Source organism: Haliaeetus leucocephalus, unplaced genomic scaffold (assembly GCF_000737465.1).
Source record: "Haliaeetus leucocephalus isolate CR32 unplaced genomic scaffold, Haliaeetus_leucocephalus-4.0 Scaffold184, whole genome shotgun sequence".
Taxonomy (NCBI): domain Eukaryota; kingdom Metazoa; phylum Chordata; class Aves; order Accipitriformes; family Accipitridae; genus Haliaeetus; species Haliaeetus leucocephalus.
Genome location: NW_010972620.1, coordinates 818116 through 832754, shown reverse-complemented (window position 1 = coordinate 832754; position 14639 = coordinate 818116). Strand labels below are relative to the sequence as shown.

Here is a 14639-nt window from a genome sequence, read left to right as displayed (position 1 = left end):
CTAAGATGTGTAATAAACAAAATTGTGATGTGGGGAGCTGTGGTGTGGGAGTTGAGGAAACACATACTTTGTCACTATCAGCTATTTTTACTATCAAATGAATGTTGTGTAATATTAAGGTATAAAAATTAATGTTCTAAAAACAAGCACACTGAAATTAGGATATGCCAGGGTTCAGGTTGTCTGTGATTTAGCTGTCCTTCTGCCTCTACACTGTGATAATCTTTTAATTACAAAATCACATTTACAAGATTCCTACATCATTCAATGCATATGAAGTACAGGGAATTGCTGAATATTTAATAATGTAGCTGGCTGGTACTTGCTTTACTTCTAAGTCACTGGGTAGCTTTTACTGCATATCATCCAAACCTTGTACTGAATACAGAATTACTGACTTCTACATTTGAATGACAGCGGTTAGTACTATAATTTCCATCTAATTTCTTTGCTAATATAGACATGTATTAAACTGCACAGCATCCTTTTTGGATGATGGGTATTAATCCCAGTATTACACTGTAGAAACTACGATTGCAAAGTAAAACTAAAACATGCATTATGGTACATTTTGGTATAGCTGTACTTATTTTCCAGCGTGTCCTTGTAGTAGCAATAATCATCATATACAGCTCTACTTAATGCCAGTATAATGTATTCCAGAAGTCTGTGGCTAAATTCAATATGGAGTGTCCTGAAATTCCCCCTTGAGCATGGTTGACAACCTTGTACCTTCTATGAAATGTTTTTGCTTGAGTGTAAAGATAAGCTTTTGCGTCTAGTAAAATGCTGTGTATATGAAAAGACTGTGATTTATGATTTTCTTCTGGTGCTTGCAAACAAGGTGGTACATTTTATGGTTACTGAACACAGTGTTATTGCACATTAGCCACTCCACAATGCATGTTTTTCTTTTGTTTCAGAGCCTGCATGGTGTCCCTATCTGCTTGTTCCAAGGGCTTCGTTAGCTTTGAAAGCATTCTTGTTGCATCAGCCGTGGAATGAGAAATATTCTTTAGATATTATAAACATGTAAGAAGAAATACATATCTCTCTATAAAATATTACTCTTTTTTAAAATCCTACATCTTTTGTTAGTCTTTCTGTGCAAATAACTGTTAGACATATAAGTTTCCTTGCTCTTTGGGACAGTCAAAAAGATAATAGCTTCACTATTTATTACTAAAAGTAATAAATAGAAAAGTCTTTAAGGTCAAGTGTTTTATTTCTTTTGACTTTCAGTAGCACTTGGCTATTGAAAACTGCTGTCTTTAAGGTACTGGCAATATTTTAATGTCATTTACAGGTTATATTACTTCAGAGAACAACTGTGTGTTCTCTTTCTTCAAGAAGTTAATGTAATTATAGTCAGAGTTGGTTCCTGAAGTATAATTGAAAGTGATAGTCTAACTGATAGTCTAATAGGCCTGTCTTTACTTTTAGTGCACCATGCTTCACATCATAGTAGGAGCACCTTTTTCTGTCCTTTATTGTGTTCGTGTGCTGTTGGTGGTCACGTAATAATGGGCTAGGTATTGTCATTTTCATTAATTTCAAGGTTAATGAATAAAAGAAAAGTGGGAAAAGAAAGATTGGTGGCACCGACTCTGAGGTTGAGAGAAAACAAAAACAATCTTTCGTTACTATTTTGGAACTAGTAACTAGATGAAGAATCTTGCATGAATGGCTTCCCGTAAGAATGTTAAAGATTGTTAGATAGTTTCCATATATGTTCTTGTGTTGGTAATACAGGAAACCTTTTTTTTTTTTTTTTTTTTTTTAATCCAGTGATTATCCGGAGAATGAAAATATTAAAAACCTTCTTCAAGAGCAGTTGAATTCATTGTCCAAGTAAGACTTTTCCTATTAATATTCGAGTAAGTTAGTGAATTCAGAGAAGGCAGTAAATCTGAAATTTGTGGCAATTCACAACTTAATGAAGAAAGAATGCTTTTTGCTTCTCTAAAGATAAGCTTGAGTAATGACAACTTTTATTTTAAACGCAGTTAACTTTTATTTTTATGTAATTACTGAGGGTGGTGCTTTATTCATTTTATTGAAGATTTTAAATTTTTATTTCAATTTTTTTCTAATTAAAAACCATAATACAATCTCAAAAATATTTTTTTTAAATAAGCAAATTATCTCGAAGTAGTTTGGTAAATATTGACTCAACAGTCAAAATGTACTGTTCTGAATATGTAAAGTGTGATGGGAGTCAGTATTGAATTTTTAACATGGACTTATCATAGTAGTGGCTGACAACTAGAGATTTAAAGATACCGATTAGGGTTAGTATATAATTTGTAATTGACCGGTGAGCATTCGTAATATTTTAGGCAACACTTCTCAGTGATGTGTGGTTCTTTGATGTTGGTCCAGACTGCATTGGACACTGCTACTTAAACGCTCCAAGGTTTGTTAAGATCTTTAAGCTTTGAGGAAGACAAGACGAACAATTCTAAAAACTTTTATTGAAGATATACTTCCAGTGTAATGTTCACGCACATTGCTCTGCTTACACAGAAAACAGATTTTGACATTCCATTTAATCTATGAAAATTATATTTGAAGCTAGTAAACAGAAGTTTTTCCATTTTCCTTTTGTCCTTTCATTTAGTAGGATGGAAAAGATAACTTAGCGTATTTTTATCCAGTTAAAACATCTGTAGAAAACCTAAATTCATGCATGTGGATCTCTTATGCTATGGCACTACATAGTTGCAAAATTATTTGTAATAAAATTAATCTTGTAATTTGTAGAATCACTGCAGACTAATTTATAGCTTTGTATACACCCTTGTGGTTGTTCCCTTTGTTACAAGAATAAGGTGTTCCTGATGGACTCACTGTTTGTATTTAAACTGGTAGGGTGACTTGCTTCTTGAGATCAATTAAGTTTCAAACTTATACTTCCTGTGGTAATTGTTTTGATAGAAGCATTTTTTCATTTCAGAAAAGAAATTGTGTATTTTGGGGTTTGATTTTTTCAATTTGTAGGTGAAATATCCTATTTGTGTTCAAAACCAACCAAACAAAAAAACTTGCACAGCATTTTACAGATTATTTATGGTCTTCTCTTTTTGCAGTGACATAAAGAAACTTTTTCTTGATCCGGATTTTACTTTCTTGCAAAGATGTCTCCTAGTTGCCAGGTAGTAGAGATTCAGATAACTATATCAAATATTTCCTAATAAAATCTTGATCCTATTAAGTATTCAACTAATTCTCCTTTAACTCAGTGCAATTCCTAAACTACTTTGTTACCCATGTATTAGTGTTTTCAGGACTGAGACTGGACATGTTACTTTACTGAAACAGTTTTATTTGCTTGGTGGATGCGGAGAACTTCTTCAGTCTTGGTGGTATTTTCATAAACGCAGTTCTGCTAACTACATTACATTTAGTTGTACAATGTCCAAAAATGTAATTCAGAACTTCACAACACACAATAAATTATATGCAAACAGGGAAGGGCCTGTTTTTTATTTCAGATGAATTTGTTCTGTGTTGTTCTGCCTAAACTGTAGCTAATTTTAGTCTGTCTATATTCAGAGGTGTTTTTCAAACTTAGTAACTTTCTTGTAGTTGAAAGAGGGTATTAGTGATTAAGTGTAAAGTAATAATAAAATATCAATTTCCACATATTTATATGCTGAACATTCACTGAATTTAATTACTATTATAACAGTCGTCTTATTTATCTAGCTTGCTGAATGTCATTCCTTAATCTTCTCTTGTAGTTTGTCCCATTGATAATGCAAAGTACTTGTGGTGCCAACAAGAATACATGGTCTTCGTAAAAAGAGATATTAAATGTATAATATTTCTATGTGGCATTTGAAAAAATACGAACATATTTCACATCCTGATTTGTATCTTCTCAGACTGTATGGGGATGAATCTGAGCTGCATTTCTGGACTGTTGCTGCCCACTATTTGCACAGCTTATCCCAGGAAAAGCCTGCAAAACCAACAGACGCAGCTATCCTTCAAGAACAGTTGGTTAATCCCTTGGATATATGCTATGACATACTGTGTGAAAATTACTACTTCCAGGTATTTCAAGGAGTTCAAAAATATATTTAATAAGAATGTCATCAGCACAATAAACACTCAGCATTGTAACCTTCGTATTATCTTACAGCTTTTCACTGTAGATATGACACTTTTATTAGTAACATACCACTCTGAATTAAATCACTCCCTATTATTTAAAAGTAGGGGGTGTTCCAAAAACTCTCAAAATACTTCCATATCTTTTAAATGCTTATTTTTATTTCTTATGGTAGTCTTACATTTAAAATGTCTTTCCTTCTTTGTGCAGAAATTCCAACTTGAAAGGGTAAATCTCCAGGAAGTGAAGAGATCAACATATGATCATACCAGGAAATGTGCTGATCAGCTTCTTCTTTTGGGCCAGGTTTGTGGGTAATATTTGAATTTTTTATTCTTCTTCCCTGTCCATTTTATGTACTTATGCTGTTCAAGTAAAGTTTTGTCGTAACTCGTACGTGGTGTTTCATACTTCTATTCACCTTGTGCATAGACCTTGTGCTGTCTTAATACGTTATTACACTGCAGACTCTGTGTAATGAAATGGTATATGGTAATGTTTGGTGTTACCTGCGTAAGACTATTTCATTTTCATGGGAACACTGTAAAAATCTTTCTTTCCATCTTGTGACTAAAAAAGCAAAAATTACATTTTGAGTTTCCCAGAAATAACTAAAATTTAACATCTTTGAGATGACTCAGTCTGCACTCAGTACTCTCATTTTAGGTAACAGAGGATGTACCTAAGCTTCTGGCAGACCTGTACTGAGCAATGAGACACAGACACACACAGAGCTTCTCACTGAGACCCTGATAAGAATATTGTTGCATTTGTACAGTATATATCATGAGCTATTCCCTACTAATGCAGTTGTGCTGCATCTATTTCCAAAAATAGCCTCGGTGTTATTAGCTCGAACATAAATGATTTCTATGCCACTGTACATTTGAGCATGTCAACAAATGTTACCAGTAGAAGATGCCAGAAATATTTAGTCTGTAGATAGTCTGTTTAAAATGCCAGTTTACAGAAGTTAAAAAATGCCAGTTTATTGAATCACTTTATTTTAATCTGTATTTAATGTGGTTTTTCATTATTTCTGTAATTATCTATGCCATCAGTTGACTGACCTCACCAAATTGACCTCTCTAAAAGTCAGGCACCTCATTTTAATAAGAGGCAGAGATGACATGCCTGCAGTGATTCATTTGATTTGGAGACAGGTGTCTGCAGCCAGTGTAATGAGCCCCACTGGTTAGGTGCTCAGCTGTAGCTAAACATTTTAAATGCATGAATTCTACCTTTGTTTTAAAATATCAAGTATTGAATCAGTCCTTGAGATCCTGGCCAGTTTCTGCATCTTTACAATTTTATTTCTTCTCTGCTTATTTTAAATGCTTCTCTTCCTTTTGTAACTCTGCAAAAGATTATGTAAAAAAGGAAATAAGTATTCTGAATTAAATTTTTCTTTGGTGTCTTCTAGAAATGTTAGCCTGTGATTAAATATTATATTCATGATGTATGTTTAAATGCTATCCTTACTCAGGATGCTTTATTGAAATAGGATCTTAATTATTACTATGCTGGTAGATATTTTTGTAGTCTGTTTTAGAATTATTAACATATTTAGAATAACAATATAATATTTAGAAGAAGAAGAAGAATATAGAGAATGTATTTTGAATAATAATATTTAGTTAATATTTAGAATTATTGTTATTTGTTCCATGTCTTTAAAAGGGTAAAAATAGAAAGACTTGTTTAAAAGTGAATATGTTGTGGTCAAAGTTGTATTTTTTTTTCTCTTGCCAGACTGACAGAGCAGTACAACTACTTTTAGAAACAAGTTCAGAGAATGCACATTATTACTGTGATTCACTCAAAGCTTGCTTGGTCACAACTGTCACCTCATCAGGTCCATCTCAAAGTACCATTAAACTGGTAGCAACCAACATGATAGCTAATGGAAAGCTTGCAGGTAAAATGTGACTTTAATTTTATGTTTGCTTATAAACGAGTAATTCTGATCTTATTAAGGCTGCTGATCGTGATGGGAGTGCAGAAAGTTGTAACATCTTATATGTTGCATATGTTATAGTATGCACTATCTAGAGTACTTACCACAAAAATGAGCAGTAACTCAAGTTATAAAGTTCAACCTGTATTGATTAATTTTCATTGGAAAAATGTATTTCTGGAATACTTCTCTTAGCAACTGTTAGCACTAGAAGAGGTTGAGCACATAAAGCTACTTATTTTCCACTTCCTAATTAAAGAATTAATTAAAAAATAGTTTCTTATTGCTGAAATTGAAATACGGACTTAGTTTCCTTTCCAGTTCAGAACGTGCTTCAAAAAGTGTGTTTACTTACATGTACAGGTAAACTTCGCTTCCATATGCAGGTTGGTTTTGCTTAATGCAAGAGATGTTCACAACATGATGATTGATTGAAATATTCAAAGACATGCAGAGAAAATACAAATGTCTGTACTTGCCTGGAAAAATACTTTCCACTCTGTGGACACTTAACACTTCACTCTTAATTACACTATGGGCAACATTAAATTAAAATAAAAAATTATTTATGAAATCTGTTTATTTGACTTACAAAGATCATTATCTCTTTATGATAAGTCCAGTGAACTCCTTGTCATTTGTATTTAGGACAAAGATAAATGAGAGCTTTGTGATGTCCTAAGCTGTAGCACAGGAAAAAGATATGATAACTGACAACCAGGCTATATGGAGAGCCAGGTGGTAGAAATTAGGGTTTTTCAACATCTTCCTATGCCAAGAAGGATATAAGAAAGGTCCTTTTTCTGGGGATGAATGATCTGCTCACACTTATATAGCAACTCTTTTTTCCCTTAACTTATTATATAGTGTGCTTGTTATTTTCCAGAAGGTGTACAGTTACTGTGTCTGATCGATAAGGCTGCTGATGCTTGTCGCTACTTGCAAACTTACGGTGAATGGAATCGTGCAGCATGGCTTGCAAAGGTATGTAATTTCTCAATTTTCAGTTTGCTAACATAAATGACCTACTTATCAGCCTTCACACCTACATATAATATGGGTGCTAAAGTTCTCCAAAGTTAAAAAACTGAGACATCAATTTGAAATATCATCACCAGTTCTTTTCATGTGTTCAGCTATAACAAGCCAGTCCATTCAATCAGTGTTGACAGATTCTTCTTCAGCCTTTTGACTACAGGGATCTGCCCTCGTCATCCAAATGACAGGATTTGAGCTTAAAAATTGTTGGAATACTCAGTTTGCTAGTTTTTGAGCAGTGATTTGTGAAGTTGCATATAGCTGCAGCAGTACAGAGTTCAAAAACAACTCCTGGAAGTGGATAGGTAATTAGGCAGTGACTTTGTGCTGAGCTCCATGTAGCATGTGTACTGATTTTAAAGTTAGCACCAACCACATAAATTTGCATCAACTTCTGTTTTGGTAGGCACATATCTTTACAGTAAAAGTACTTAGACACAGCATTAATTCTCCAAATTATAGTGGACAGGAAGCGTTAAGGATGATCTTTCAGTGTCTCTAAGTAAAATTTCTGTTATGTTTCCTGCAGAAAGTATGGAAAAAGTCATACTCAGATTTTCTAAAGGAGTGAATCCCACTCTTAAGAAAAATAAAGATGTTTTGTCCTTAACTCTTCAGTAAAGGATGAAGATTTCTAACTTGATACTTGAGGTTTTAGAAAAGCCTTATGGTAAAAATAATGTTAATCATGTAAATATGAAGTGGCCGTATGAATCCATACTCCACTCCATACTGAGTGGAGTATTTTTATACCTATATATTTCTAATTTTCCTTTATATTGTATGAATCCAAGGGATAAGTGTACTTTTTTTATAAAAACTTGTAAATTCAGATGCTTTTACTTCTGCCCAAAGTGTTTCACTGAAAAAAAAAATGAAAGAGGAGCAGAATGCTCTCTTTAGTTAGCAGCTGAGAATTCATAACTGGCTTTCCCATCTCTTAAAGGTTCGTTTGAACGCAGAGGAGTGTGCTGATGTGTTAAAGCGTTGGGTAGACCACCTTTGCTCTCCACAAGTCAACCAGAAGTCCAAAGCCATTCTTGTCCTCTTGTCACTTGGATGCTTTACAAAAGTCGCAGAGATGTTGCATAGGTAAAGATGAAACACCACAATCTGTATTTTGTCTTGTCCAAGATTTGTTATTTAAGCATTTGTGATTCAGAAGTCAAGGGAGAGGGAGGGGGTCTGCAGTTTGATTTCTGACATTTGTTTCTATTTTAGCGTGTTTTTCTTTAGTTAACTTTAGCCTCAGTAGCACATCATTTCTGTCTGCTTGAACTGATCTTTTTGTTGCAATTTCAGTAAATATACTGGCATTTAATTTACTGCAGACTTTAAGATTGCTAGCACCCATTGACCAAGCAGGAACAATTTATAGTAGCTATGATTATTTCTGAGTAAGTTGAGCCTTGATCTTTCAAAAATTTTGCATCGAGTGTTAGTTACTTGTGTGCAAGGAGGAAGAGGGGGGTGCAAGAAGCTTGGGGAGAGGGCAGCACCAGACTAATGGGTGCGAGGGGAGCACGAGGCAGGATGTGGGAACAGTATGACCTGTTGCTCCTTACTGCCGGGGACCAGGGTAGCAGCATTCACTGCCGTGACGAAAGCACTCAGCACTGTTGTGATGTAGTGAACGCTCAAGGACTGGGAAGCGTGAAGGCGCAGAGAGCGAGGTAGAGCAACACTGGAAACTGAGAGCAGCGTGTGTTGTGGGAGTGTGGGTATGTGCTGTAGTGACAGCTAAATGGTGATGTTGTTTGACCTTGGTGATGATCGGAAGCCTTGTTCAGCCCTCAGTGCAGAAGAGATTTGCCACTCCAGACCTAGGTGCAAAGTTTTAGAAAGCCTTGTGTGCAAGTGTTTTGATGCGATGTCCTGGAATACCTTTCTTTTTTGTGTCCTAACAAATTATTCTCTTTTTTTTTTTTTTTCCCCCCCATTTAACAGTATGAGGTACTTTGATAGAGCTGCTTTATTTGTCGAAGCTTGTCTGAAGTATGGGGCATTTGAAGTTAATGACGATACAAATATCCTTTTTCTGAAATCCTGTTTTTGCATCTGTGTACTCATACACAGTGAGTATGCGTGAGCCAATGTTACATGAACCAGCCTGCACAGGAGTAGAAGTTCCTATTTTTATTTTCCAGGTTGTGTAGGTTGAAGGTAGTGTAAGGAAACAAGTGAAAAGGAGTCATTTGCATAAATCCATAACACTACCTCCTCCTGGTGCTCTCTGAGGCCTGTGGCACTGGAATACAAAGTAAAAGTGAAAAAAATAATCATAGCAGAGAAAAGAACGGATGATAAAATGTTCTTTGCAGAACTTGGAAGTTATTACTGCAGCCTGTATAGTGAAATCAGTGGTTCAGTTATCTTTTAAACACTGTATCTCAGGAAAAAAATCCCTTCATTGAACCCCTCTATACACCAACATACTGTTTTAGTGATTGAAGTCTTTTATGAAGGAGTCAGTTCTGAGACAGTGAAAACAAAGAAAATGAAAGGTCGAGATCAGATCAGCTGATTGCTTAATACAGTCTGCACATTTAACCTCATGTTCTGGAAACTCTGAACAGTTACTCTAATTTATTATTTACTGCATATAATACAAATGCATATGTAAATAATACCTGATTGTGTTTTATGGAGTCATCACTGATGTCAGCTTGATGAAGCCACTAATAAGTCATGTAGGTAACTCCAGATATAATTAGTGAACAAATCTTGTAGTATGACCTTACAATTTCTTAAGTTCTTTTGTAAGTTATGACGTGGTGTTATGGTAGGTACTTATGCATGTCTGAAATTTATCTGTTCTAGTTTATAGCATTCTGCATATTACCTGATAAATGCTAATATGCATTCAAAAGTAGAATTTAAAGCACCTTTTTTGTCTTTATTTGTGCTGGAAAATATTGAATTAGCACAATTGGCAGCAATGTTCAGCATTTTCAGCTTGGGAGAGCTAAGGAGTGAGAAGAAAAAAAAAAAATTCCAAGTTTTTTCATTTTGCTGTTAATTTGTGTTTTCCTTAATGCTTCCTTTACATAAGTTGATCCATGCTGTATACGCAGATTATGCCAGAAGCTTGAAGCTCCTGGGCTTTAAACAGGGAGCTATTCTTTTTGCCTCAAAAGCAGGAGAAACTGGTAAAGAGTTACTGACTGAGCTCAAACAGCCTAAAGAGGAAGTGACACAAGAGTAAGAATTTTATGATTATGAGGAGATTTGGGTTGTCTATCAGACTGAGATTCCACTGTGTGAAAATACATTTTTCTTTTGAATCGCTGTAATAGCTGTTATGTGTGATTTGGGCAAATATTGTTAAATGTGTGTGGAGGCAAGATTAAGAACTGGTTTATGTTTATTTTTATGTTAAAATTGTCTTCACTTTCACGAGAGGGGAAAGAAGCCTATGACAATATTACACAAGAATATTTCCAACTTTTTCAACTACAGAAGAAACCAAATTTAAAAATGTGCTGAAAGAGTTCTACACCTGTGTAAAAGTCTACTCCATTTACTTTTAAAAATGAAATCTTTATAGTTCTTCACTACTGTTGTATTTATATGTATAAATGATCCAATCTGTACTATAAAAATATAAATATATTTAAAGAATAAATAGAGATCACAAAACACACAGTTCTTTCCTGGAACACTGTGTTTTCTCAATCCAATTTCTCTGTTTAAAATTACTGTTATTTTAAATCAGTTCACTGTATTGTCATTTTCATAACTGTCTGGAATGGGATCTTTAACAGGTTTACTTACGAAAGTCTCCTAACATTCCAAAAAATCCATGAAACATCTTTTTTTTCAATTAAGGTATTGTTATATTAATACCATGTTATTCTTAAGCGTGCACTCCCTGCACACCTTAGGGACTAAATTCTGACTTGTGTTGACTGGTTCATGGGATCAAAGTATGAGAGAAGATCCTACCTCAAAAGCAGCAAGGTAGGCTCCTGCAAGAATATTCAGGAGACTGCTAACGCTATCTCCACAGTTATTGTTTTGTTATTTGAATGTGTGATTAACAATAGGTTAAAAAAACCAACTATTGTGCAAAGCCAAAATGCTGGCTTTTTAATTAGATACTTTTTATGCTAACACATCTTATGGTCTAGATACTTAAGGATGCCACCAGTCACATCTTTTCTCATTTTTGTGCTGGTATTTCAGTATTTAAGTACTTGTTTTCATTATTGTTTCTTATGTCAGATATATCTTTTCTATTTATTACTGATTGACTGAGCAATTTTACAGCCAAGGAGTGGATGCTGATGTTAAATTGCCATTGCAAATTGATGACTCTGGCATGTGAAGATCAGTCTTGGCTAAAAGAAAAATATTCTTTTTACAAAGTTGTTGGAGCTACTGAAGTTTAGTACGCAGTAGTGAAAACAATCATATCATGTAAAAGGTCTCTCATTTGAATCTAATTCATGGCTTGTCTACATTCTCCTTATGTTTGAGTATTTGTGGATACGTATTCTGCACTCCTTCCTAGAGGAGCACCAGCTTTGGGACATCTCTAACTCCATAAAACTTTTAGTTCAAATCTAAAATAGCATTTCTAATAAAATTTGAAAGGTTAGGCTTTTCAATAATGATGTTTTTTATACAAATTGAAAATGTGAGTTTCATCGTCCTAAACAGAAAAAGTGTTTTAACTGCAATGTATCTTAATTCTTCTTGCCACATCTTACATACAACACAAAATACTTTCTGTTCAGTGTATTATGAACAGTGCTTATATAGTTAATTTAGCTTGGGAAGACAAGCATACAATGAAATTTGCCTTAAGTATTAACTGGTGAGCAACAGAGTTGAGCAAAATTAACTTGTTAACAATGGCCTAAATTCTGGGTCACATTGACTACTACAACACTCCTCGATTCCTACTCTCGTGTTTGGTAGCAGTACTCATGGGCAAGGTTACTACAGAGTTAATGTAAGCACATGCAAACTTGTTGTTAGAATTGTTTGTCAATGGGTCTCTGGAAAAAAAATCTGCTTTAATGTACACTTGGATTTATAAATCTAATGTTTTTAAAAGAAACACATTGCAAAGGCCTTTTAATACTGGATGTTTCTATAAACTTTAAGTGTGAAAGTTGCAGAATACTGTGTGGCATTCCCAAGTGAAACCTTTATGATGAAAATAGAGTGTAAAAGTGATTGAAAAGTTTATTTAGATAATAATGCTGTCACACTACAATAATAAAAACAAACTTTCAAAATCTCTGTGTCCTTATTTAATACAAAAACGTCATCTGTTGCACTGGGATTGAATGCTGATTGTGTAATTGTCATTTTGCCTTCTGGGCCGGCACGATGCTCAGGGCTGGTATTAGTAGAGGAAGTGATTATCCTTTGTACATATTAGTCACCTTTTCTGTATTAGTACTAATGAAACGTTGCGTTTGAGTAGTATTAAGTCTCAAGCTTTACTAGCAAACATAAAATTTGTACAGGTTAAATTAGAGCAGGACATTGTCTGCGCTTTCTGATTTTTTTTAAAAGCACAGAAATAAGTGATGAAAGAAAAAAGCTTCCTTTCTGTCTTCATGCTACCCTGCAGACAGTAATAAAGACTTTTCCTTGCTTCTCAGCTGATGCCAGCGAGATTGCACGTCTTGGTTTTGTCTAGGAGGCAGGTACGCTTACATCAATGTAGGTAATCAACTTCTCAAAAATTGGAAGTGCATTCAGCAATGCTGGGATCCATGTCAGTGCAGTCTTGTTTTTCTCCTTCCTAGTTGACATAATTTTCCTCTTGCCTCTTAGGATTCTTTTGTCACTTTGGCTTAGTTGTTGTTTAAAAAAATACAGATAACTGCCTGATGTATAATTGTTTTGTACAGTATGAAATGTGTGAAGCTTCTCACTTGTATGTCTGAAGAACAAGCCCGAGAGTTTGGAACATATAAAGAAAGTGAATGGAGTGAATTTTTAAAAGTTTCCAATAAATATGATTTTAACTCCTTTAGATCCCTTTGAGAATTCCTTCCTCAAACCGCTGTGAATAGTTCAAGTAGCAGCTGAAGTTTATAGTCTGTATTTTTCAGGTTTTGCATTTTGAAGCTTTTGTCAGCAGTGAAGTCTGTAACACAGCCATAATTCTGGAACCTGTGTTCGACCATTCCTGGCAATGAAGCAACTGTAAAGGAATTGAGTTTGCAAGCCAATGTATTAAAGATTCTTTATTCATTTGTCTTTCAACATGGGTCTTACATTAATTAAGCACGATGTTTGATTATCAGAGCAGATTATTTGGTAGCTTTTTTAAGATTCATTTGCAAAAGGCCAGGGCCTTTGTCCATAAATAAGTTGGGTTTTTTGACATTTGGGTTGTCTAGATGGAGAACATCTTATAGCATCACTAGGATGATTACCCTGTCATAATATTATAGGAGTCATTTTGGTCTTGTATGACCAACACAAACACATGCAAATTATTTGAGTCTACAAGGATGCATAAGTTGTCTTCATTACAGTGAAACATTCTGAAATTTGTACATCTGTGTGAAGCTCATTCAGTCCTGCAGACATGTTCTTTCTAGATCTGTGTGCTCACGTTCAACTAGTGGTTTTCCAACCTGAGAGAAGCTTATGGTAAATATTATCATGGGACTCTTGTGATAGTACTTCATTATAAAAACAGGGTTATTTTTTCCAGTTCCTGAAGTGATTCTTAAAGTCCAAATTATTTCAGTTTTATGGATTTACTTGTTCTAGCTGTAAATAAAAAAATCTAGAAAATAGTCTAGCAGCTTAGTTTCAGTATAGGCGAGCCCTAATTAGAGTTTTAATTGGAGCATGGTGTGCCTCACAATAAAGCCAGTCTCTGTAAATTAATCATATTGATTAACAGTGTCTAAAATTGCCTAACTTGGATCAGCTTCTGAAGTACTTCTCCAAAAATTTAGTTATATATTGTGTTTGTGTATCTGTGTGTATACATATATACACACACACACACTCACACATATATTTGATTCAGGGGGAATAATCTATGGAAAATGACAAAATGAATTATTTTATTGCAGTGTAAAAATGATTAGTACTGTATTGCAAATTATTTATAATTTACTTTCATTAAAATGCAAACAGTCTGCCAATTTAGAGGCTTTGCAGCCAGATAGAGGCATATATTATACATCAAGGAAACCTGGTCCAGAATGTTGATGTGTTCAGCGTCCGAGTAAATAATCTAAGGGATGGTGTTTTGCAGCAGTTGACCCTAGAGACAGAAAACAAGGATGATCACAGATTCTTTAATGAGAAATGGGTTTCATTTGGGTGATCGCTAGCTGCCCAAAAATGTATTCTAAAAGCTCAATTAAAAATTTAATTGATGGCGAGCAGTAGAATAACAACAGCTTGGAAAAGAGTAAGGGCTTTTTTTTTTTTTTAATAATTATTTTATTTCTTACTTTCTCGGCAGAATTCAGCACAACTTTGATATTAATGTGAACCTGGTAAGAGACTTCATTAATGAGTTGAGGGTAAAAATTTTGT

General features: G+C 34.4%; 1 protein-coding gene across 3 annotated transcripts in view; it reads left to right on the top strand.

The window, feature by feature from the left end:
- The window catches only part of WDR11 (WD repeat domain 11), a 50995-nt gene extending 38927 nt beyond the window's left edge, over positions 1 to 12068 (top strand). For 2 of the 3 annotated variants that reach the window (XM_010564673.1, XM_010564671.1), the window contains exons 20-30: positions 924 to 1032; positions 1789 to 1851; positions 3090 to 3155; positions 3888 to 4059; positions 4328 to 4423; positions 5870 to 6035; positions 6961 to 7058; positions 8059 to 8204; positions 9060 to 9139; positions 10160 to 10313; positions 10997 to 12068. In XM_010564673.1, the coding sequence (XP_010562975.1) occupies positions 924 to 1032; positions 1789 to 1851; positions 3090 to 3155; positions 3888 to 4059; positions 4328 to 4423; positions 5870 to 6035; positions 6961 to 7058; positions 8059 to 8204; positions 9060 to 9139; positions 10160 to 10313; positions 10997 to 11003 (1157 nt within the window). In that variant the 3' untranslated portion in view covers positions 11004 to 12068. Of the gene's footprint in view, positions 1 to 923; positions 1033 to 1788; positions 1852 to 3089; positions 3156 to 3887; positions 4060 to 4327; positions 4424 to 5869; positions 6036 to 6960; positions 7059 to 8058; positions 8205 to 9059; positions 9140 to 10159 lie in introns of all 3 variants that reach the window. The other variant, XM_010564672.1, reaches the window with a different exon arrangement.
- The last annotated feature ends 2571 nt before the right edge of the window (positions 12069 to 14639 follow it).